Source organism: Zerene cesonia, chromosome 25 (assembly GCF_012273895.1).
Source record: "Zerene cesonia ecotype Mississippi chromosome 25, Zerene_cesonia_1.1, whole genome shotgun sequence".
Taxonomy (NCBI): domain Eukaryota; kingdom Metazoa; phylum Arthropoda; class Insecta; order Lepidoptera; family Pieridae; genus Zerene; species Zerene cesonia.
Genome location: NC_052126.1, coordinates 1241735 through 1251019, shown reverse-complemented (window position 1 = coordinate 1251019; position 9285 = coordinate 1241735). Strand labels below are relative to the sequence as shown.

At 35.5% G+C, this 9285-nt stretch overlaps 1 protein-coding gene across 1 annotated transcript in view; it reads right to left on the bottom strand.

Annotated features, from left to right (window-relative positions):
• LOC119836666 overlaps positions 1–9285 on the bottom strand; it is a 121244-nt gene that overhangs the window by 86364 nt on the left and 25595 nt on the right. The window contains exons 9-17 of the mRNA XM_038362059.1: positions 7465–7559; positions 6984–7104; positions 6300–6509; positions 5678–5848; positions 5096–5233; positions 4486–4618; positions 3530–3672; positions 2702–2876; positions 1107–1198 (exon numbers count right to left, since the gene is read on the bottom strand). Coding sequence (XP_038217987.1) covers positions 1107–1198; positions 2702–2876; positions 3530–3672; positions 4486–4618; positions 5096–5233; positions 5678–5848; positions 6300–6509; positions 6984–7104; positions 7465–7559 — 1278 coding nt within the window. The remainder of the gene's footprint in view (positions 1–1106; positions 1199–2701; positions 2877–3529; positions 3673–4485; positions 4619–5095; positions 5234–5677; positions 5849–6299; positions 6510–6983; positions 7105–7464; positions 7560–9285) is intronic.

The following is a 9285-nucleotide window of genomic DNA, read 5'->3' as shown; positions in this document are numbered from 1 at the left end:
ATAGTTCAAAGCACTTCTAAAAATTGGATTTCTAGTAAAATTTCTTAAAAAATTAATTTCTAAAAATCTATACAGCCTAGTAGTCGAATTAGTTATGTGTGTATTTCCAGTAAATTATGTGTAAGAAAGCAAATTCAAAGCTCTTTAAATTATTTGTACAGAAGAAATTACTTTGCTTAATAGAATTCCTGAGAGCATGCAAAAATTGTACACTAAAGGGAAATTTAAGTACTATTAACAAACAAGGTTTTCAATCTTAGAGCGGTAATTTTATTGCAGTGTTACCAGATTTTTACGTCTTATATATATATATATAAATTTATGTATATACATATTTTTTAATTTTTTTTATTTAGGTTAAGATAAACTCAATAATGAAGGAAATTATTTATATTTTATCAAACTAAATAGTACTTCATTTACTATTTTAATAGACTTAAGTCTATTGTAACATGACAAGTTAATGGCAATACACAAATGAGATCACAGCAGAAACTGAAGGATTGCATATGACACTATTAAGTAAACTGCTGTATTTTAATAAGTAAGTTTAAAAGTAACTCAAACAATAACGTATTCAACCCTGGCAACACTGTTAATTCCCTTTATTGTACAAACTATTTCATTGAAACTCATGAAGAATAAAAATGCATGCACTTTAATAAATACTGCTCTAAGCGTTAAAAAGCTTATAAATAATGTAACTTACTTTTCCCTCAGTGTACAATTTTTCACTAAATCACTTTTTTTAAGTTAAAATTCTATTGCTACAAGTGTAGCGTATTTCATATTTATTTTATAACAAAGAAGCAATGTATCAAAACCGTATTGTAGAATATTTAATTGTGACATTCGAACGCAGATCACTGTGAAATATAGTTGTCTCGTTCTAGCACAATTGTTTTCTATATATGAATCTCTATCGAAACATGTGTACTAAAATTATTGTAAGATATAAGATCTAAGATCACAAGACACTTTATACTCATCGTATTAAATATTTGAAACAGACACAAAATAACCATATGATCTACAGAGAATTGCGTATTTTTTTTATTTTTTTATCTAAAGAGGTTAATTAAAAATAGGTTAATATGAGAATTTACCTGGCTGTTTTGGAAGCTGGGACCGTTGGCTCGTTCGCCGCCAATCACTGTACTGCAGGGAAGAGGTTTCGATACACCTATCGTGACGATGCCTGAAAGTAAAATAAATAATTAATCTGTACTAATATTATAAAACTGAAGAGTTTATTTGTTTGGTTGAACAAACTTGTGCCACAACAAAATCTGAATTGGTCAAGCCGTTTTCGAGTTTTACGCTATGCAATATTTGGCTATTCATTTTTATTTATATAGATAATAATATGTATGAATGTATTTGTATAACTATAATTTAATTAATATAATAAAAAATAATAATTTGAACATATTATACCCATACCCATATCATTTTTCTTACCCTTCCCAGTCCTTTCCTTTATTCCTCTCGTCAATCCTTTCTTGATCCCTCTCCAATTTCAAGTCGGCAATCTATATGTAGAGGCGTAAGGTCTGCAATAGACCCTATGCCTCTCCGAATGTTCACGGGCGATGGTAGCGCTTACCATCAGGCGACCCAGCAGCTCCATTGCCGAGGATTTAAAAAAAAATTAAAAGGAAACTATGACCAAAATGTCTTACCTATGTAAAAAATAGAGCTATCTACAAAAACAACACGTCAATCACGACAGTAACTATAAATGTACCTGATGTTTAATTGTCGTATAAAAACATATCTGTATTACTTTAAATCTTAACAAACATTGACACGATAAGATAACAGATCACTATAGAGTAACTGCAAACTATTTTGTTGTATTCACTTTTCTGTGATTGTATGAACGTATATATTTTTTTTGTTAATATTGTATTTTAGTCTCTGATTTAAGTAAATCAGATTAATAAGATCAACATGAAACTATTGTATTATCAGCGATGGTAAGTGTACAAAATTTGAATTTAATCTGTTTGTTTGATGTGGACCAAAATGTTAAGGAATCGGTTTAACATACATATATAGGTATACAAACACACAGTTGAAGCTAAAAAACACTTTTGATTATCACCACGATAACAACCACATCCAAATCACCTCTCGAACCACTCTGTTATACCACCCTTATTGCATTCAACTTCAGGTGCACTTTTAATCGGCACCACTGCAGCAACCACAACAAAACCACCTCTCCAAGCACACTGCAATAACACCCCTACTGTCGTTACCTCTAGATGCAATTTTGATTGCCGCAACTGAATCAACCAAATCACCACTCCAAACGCACTGCAATATCATCCCTACTGTCTTTACCTCTAGATGCAATTTTGATTGCCGCCACTGAATCAACCAAATCACCACTCCAAACGCACTGCAATATCATCCCTACTGTCCTTACCTCTAGATGCAATTTTGATTGCCGCCACTGAATCAACCAAATCACCACTCCAAGCGCACTGCAATATCACCCTTATTACATTCAACTTTAGGTGCAATTTTCATTGCCGCCACGGAAGCTACCTCGTCCAAATCACAACTCCAAGCGCACTGCAATATCACCCTTATTACATTCAACTCTAGGTGCAATTTTCATTGCCGCCACGGAAGCTACCTCGTCCAAATCACAACTCCAAGCGCACGGCAATATCACCCTTACTCCACTCACCTCTAGGCGCACTCTTGATGGCGGCGACGGCGACGGCGAGGGGCGCGCGCGCCACGTCCCGCCCGTTGACGGCGACGAGCCGGTCGCCGGGCGCCAGGCGGCCGTCGCGCGCCGCCGCGCCGCCGCGCACCACTGAGCGCACCACTATCACGGAACTGCTCGGGTCGGAGGGGTCCTGGGGAGATTTGTTTGATTGTTCACCCATTTATTCATTATTTTTTAATGTTTCTTTAGATCGTGATATTACTGTTCGTAAGATTTTCTCTGTGTTGAATGCGTGCGAACGGATTAAAGCTAGTATATAAATAAAACTTTTCTACGAAAAGGGTATTTGACGTTACCAGGGAGGTGGGTACCACTCCAGATTCTTAAATGGGACCAAATGCTTTAGTTTCCGAAAAAGAAAGGGGTTTTCAATTCGAGTGTATTTATTTGTGCTCTTGTTAATCTTTTCGGGTTTTGTCGACTATTTTTGTGGTTGGCAGGAAATTGTACTTTGATCCCAATTTAAAATCTAGAATGATTCCTCCCTGTCCAGTAGTAGGTGACCGTTCGTGGAAAAAATCGGATCATACTGGATCATTACATGGGATTAAGATGTTTACTACGGTAAAAAGTCTCTCACAGCAAGCCAATATCTTCAGCTACAAAAAACGTTACCTCTACTTAGTTTACCTCTACAAGCTGCTTGATCTATTCAAGATACATATATCAAAATAACTCGCGAGATTGTCACCTATCGACAAAATATTGTGATCTGTAAACATGTGCTTGCAATTTAGCGCACTATTATTAAAAATAGCCCTTAAAATAATCTGTTCCTCTCACCAAGTAATCCAATATGGAGAAGCCAAGCCCTCTGTCCTCCTTCAGAAGCTGAATATATTCCACATGGTCGCTCCACATCGCGAGCCAGCTCAGCGGCTCTAAGGATCTCGATCTATTCCTCTCGAGGTCATCTGAACAGAATTCTGGAAAGAAATTGTGGTGTTTTTAGGATTTTGTTGTCTACCAAAAGTATCAATATTACATTGATTTTTACTGTGAACTATATACAAATTGAGCGCATAATATTGCTTCGAAAATTTAGACCATGAAGGTTTCTTACTTTCGTAGACCGTAAAAAATGGATGATGCTAGAAATTATCAGTTACTCGAGTGTTTGTTTCTACCAACGCTCACAGACAAAAAAGAGAAAATACTAATGTTGCGGCAGACAAGAAAAACATACGATGTTCTTTATATAAATTCATGATATTTCTACTGTATCGATTAGTATGTTGAGAGGAAATTGATCCGATAGGAAAAATCACAACCACTCTTACTTTGTGTTCTTCCCACGTAAACCCAGTAAATTTTGGATAAACGACTAGTGTGTTACAATTTCATTATAACTTAATAGCTGTGCCCCTTGCTTTGACCCGCGTAATAAAAAGCCTTGCCTTTATGTTATTCCAGTTGTCCAGCTGTCTACACATACCAAATTTCATTGCAATGGGTTCAGTAGTCTTTGCGTGAAAGAGCAACAAACACACACACATCCTGACAAACTTTCGCATTTATAATATTAGTAGGAAGTATCGACTAGCTCGCAGCTTCGCACGCGTTTAATTGGGTGCAGTTTAATAGATGTTATTATACATATAAATCTTCCACTTGAATCACTCTTTTAAAAAAAGCACATAAAAATCCGTTGCATAGTTTTAAAGATTTAAGCATACATATGGACAGACAGCGAAAGCGATTTTGTTTTATACCATGTCAATTAATTAGCGATAACATACCATCATGTTCATGGCCAGCTGACAGCACGGTGGCCGCGCTGCACAGAGAAGCGACGGAACTTTCCGATTTCGCTTTGATCAGTCTTTGTGGCGGAGCCAGCAAGTCTTGCAGACTACCTCCCAGTATACCGCTCTGGAATTATTTATCAGAAAATTGAATTACATTAAAAAGAATAAATCTATATGAAATGAATAAAATATGACTATTTAAGAGTTGTGATTGTTGTGTCGCAGAAAATAAATTGGAAACATTTTAACTTTTAGTTAGTACAGAATTCAAATGCTTTATAAATGAGAAATTTGTATAGAACAGAAAAACGTCTCTATTATTGAAAAACAGATGGTCAGGGAAGTCAAGGCATTAAACCCTTTTTCAATACACTTTTTTTTATAACTAAAAGTACTTTTGTTACAAAAGCCCTCATGTCCTGGATATATCATATATTGCAAGTCGAGCTCGGTACTGAAAAAAGAAACGTATCAACCTCTATGAAGCATTAGTATAACGCCCAATCAAAGCATCAATGTATGCGGTGTGTGTGCTGGTCAGCGTGACGCCAAAACCAGCTTTAATACCACGCATGTAGGTTGGAATTCGCGTAACACCTACCCTCGCCAGGCTAGGCTCGATCCCGTTGGCGGGCTCGCTGCGCTTCCGCACCACGACCAGGAGCACGGGCGAGGCGACGGCGCGCAGCCGCGTCACCACCTCCACGTGATGCGCGCCTAGTACCCGCCAACCGTTCACCTGGGGCGTTTTATATTGAAATTAATGAAAAATTTATTTGTACACTATAAATTAAACAATTTCAAGGGACAAGAAGGTAACTTAAAATCTACTCAGCGTCAACAGCGTTATGGGTCAACTGACTAATGGCATATAAAGCCGAGCCTGGACCAGTTCACAGCCATAACACACAACAGTACCCTAATTTATCAGATATTGTTTGTTTATTCTTATCTTCTTAAATTACTGTGTTTCTGTTTATGTTTATGTTTTTCTTACTTCTTTTTTTATTATTTAAAATGTAAAGAGGGCGACCTTATCGCTATAAGCGATCTCTTCCAGACAACCCGGAAGAGAAGATAATAATGAAGGTGGTGGTGAAGTACAATAATTGATTGAGATAGAACTTACAAAAAACAGTTAGTTTGAGTTCGTCAATAAGTATGAGTTTGTATTACAATTTACCTCCAACAGCTCGTCTCCCACGCGGTAAATCCCCAACTTGGCCACAGGCCCATTAGGAGCTATAGCTCTTATGTAATGCCTCGCTTGAACTTCCTTCCCGCCAACTACCCTCACTGTTCCTTCCAATGAAATACCTAAACCACTGTCCTTCTCCTTTATTATTGAACCCACCTGAAAGAAAAATTATTAAGTATTTATTAACTTAGATCTTGAATCATGGGAAGCGATTAATTTTATAATTATTTTTCTTATTATATCATGATCTCCTGGTACAAACAAGACGAAACCTTATATTGCTCATTATGAAAAAAATACTTCCTCCCTTTTAAGACTTGGGAGAGTGACAAAAAATATATAAACATTCCAATAATCAATTCTATAAAATTTTAATTTTGTTATTAAGTTATTAAATTTAATTAGTTAACAAGCCTTGACTATATAAAAAAAAATCTATCATTCACTCTTTTACAGAGTATACTTGAGAACATAATTTAATCCCTGCGATTCTAATGATGATAATAACTTTAACTCATATGATTATATTGTCACCGAACCTTGATACATGTCCTCAATTACATTATTAGGAATATTTTTCCCAATTACCTGAATTGATCCAACTTACAATAATGTCATACTGGTACTGGTGTCCCGGCCAGTCCGGCTCGCTCTGCAGCGCATCCCGCCACTTGTCCTGTATACGCCTCGCGTCCCGCTCGCACGCGTCATCCCTCCCTATCACTATCTCAGCCTCCTCCGAGGGGGAGGTGGGGGAGGGCAAGTGCGGTTGGACTTCTGATTCCGGCTCCACTTCTATCACCGTTGATTCGTCGTACTGGGAAACAATATAGAATAAAATAGAATTTGTTTGACTGTGCTATTGAGTGATCAAATAATTATTCATTTATCATCATCATCAACATCAGTCCATATTTTTCCCCTGCAGACCTCCTATGAGCCATGATCCACCACTGCATTATGGGTATATTAAAGGATCAACTAGCTACAAATTTGTTTAATTAATTTTAGAAGACTAAATGCATTATCGTAGATTGTAGACTAGTATCACCCAAATTCCCTCGCGTGATAAATCAATCATGTTAAAGTGTCGCCCAATACCCACTGAATTTCATCCGCTTCAAGTTATACTATTGCAGTATAATATCACTCGCACAACGTAAAATATATTCATCTGGCCTATATACTTTCAATTGTTTTGATATTTACATATAAATATATATATTCATTTATTTTATTATATTTTTTACCATTAAAATAACATATTAATGCCGTTTCTCACTTTACTCACCACACTAAAGCTATACTTAGCGAGCGAGGTGACGGAGGGGCTGGGCGGCGGCACGGGCGAGCGGCCGCCCTGCGCCGCCAGCGCCTTCTGCAGTCGCTCGTAGCCCACGCCGCGGAGATACCTTCATTTTTTATTAGAAAAGCCATTTTTATACAAAACATTACATGTAAGGCTGATGATGGTGGTAATTAAGAATGTATTGTTAAGGATACGAAAGATTATTTTTTTAATCAGAATCTAAAATATTCAACAACACACAAAATAGTATATTAATACATGGATTTTTGTAATAATACAATATAAATTATTTGTCGTAGCAAAACATAAATCAATATGATTGAGGTTATATGATAATATGATAGTAATATACCTAACCATTTTATATGCAATCTTAAAAATCATCGCACGACCAAACTCAAAATCAAGTCACAAGCAAAGTACAATTCATTGAAACACAAGCTTCCATAACAAGCTGAATCACCTCAAGGCCTTCAATTTAACGATGGGCCCCTTCGCGTCTCTCAACAGGGCGACGGCGCGATGGTTCGTCACCCCATGCAATGGTACTCCGTCCACCTGTAAGAGAACAATGCAGGTACGGACTGGAGTCTTTTAGGGCCCTGCTTGCGGACTAGGACTTTTGAAATAAATGTTTTTTCAATAACGATACTGTATAAGTATACAAAGTTTAAAGTAAACATGTACGTTTAAATCAAATTTATTTGTCAAATTGAATATAAAGGAGTCGGTTACATAGAAAAATAAAAACGTACAAGTGAAGCTAACAAAACGTGTTAAAAATAACTTTTCGTATAAATAATTGATATGTGAAGTGAAAAACCCGACTTCGCATAAATCAATTAATAATACTACTGGCGACCTTATCGCATATAATATATATATATATATATATATATATATATATATATATATATATATATATATATATATATATATATATATATATATATATATATATATATATATATATATATGTGTAATTCGAAACTTCATTCATAAAGTTCGTCTAAGTATCAAGTTCATTTTTGAATTCGTTTAAAAAGTTAAAAACATACACATACTTTTTAGAAAGAATTGTCTACTTAATAGAATAAACAAATTACCCAAATGCAGTCGCGAAAGGCGATGTCTCTTATATAAAGTAAAAGATATTAAAATATAAGGGGCCCCAAAGATTTAACGCCCCACACTCGTTAACAATACCAAGTGGTACACTAACGAGGCAGCTTACTGAATAACTCTTCAAACAAAGCCCTACTCAGTCGCTACACAGTTTTTGTTTACGTTTTCACTATAAATCTTTAATGTCAGTTGCTTGACGTGAAAACGGGGATTAACCTAAATCTTGGTGATATAAAAGTACATGCATGTGTGATCATATCATTTTACGATTATGTCATTGAACCAATTTTGTTATATAGATTAATGGCTTCATTTTATCATTTTCTATGAGATGTTTTATTATATTTTCATCATCAAACCACCAGCAATTATCAAATTGTATCTTTATCAAGCGTCATTTAATAATAATTTGGAATTTGAAAAATCAAATTGAAATATATTTAAACTAATATACTCGTATTATAGTCAATGTCATCTGTAATGCAGAAATATCAAGGTAATTTATATAAAATGTAAAATATTTCACACGAAATATTCAAGTATTAAATATATAAACATTCGACAGTTCACATCAAGTTAAATTGGGCGACACCTAACTATATTTACCAAACAATTGCGACAAACACGAGTTGCACCAATTCACACATACGTACGTCACAGTCCGCTAACACGTAACGCTATAGGCAATACAATAATCTACCGCAAATACCACTATTCAATATCATATCCCGACTAGAAATCGTATGTTTTCCAACAAAACTGGTGGATTACAATCCTCTAACAACCTGCGTCACTCATCTAAATCTGGAATACGTATGTTTATGGAACGGAACGAGGGAAACGTGCTCCGTAATTCATTTTTATTATAACTATGAAATGTTTTCAAAATTTTCTTTCCGTGAGTAATGTTTGTGGGATTTGAGTGGAAGCGAAACATTGCGATACGCGGCGCTTTTAATGTAATTGTATGAAGGCGTAATGCAACTGTGAATATTTAAAACATGATTCTTTCTTCAAACGTATTTTAACAGTAATTAATCGGGCACACACCCGCATTTTCTATGAAGTATTTCACATTATTAATTTGATGAAGGTCCAATTTGGGATCTATAAAATTCCACTTGAATCCTCAATCTCTTAAAAGATTAGCAACAAAATA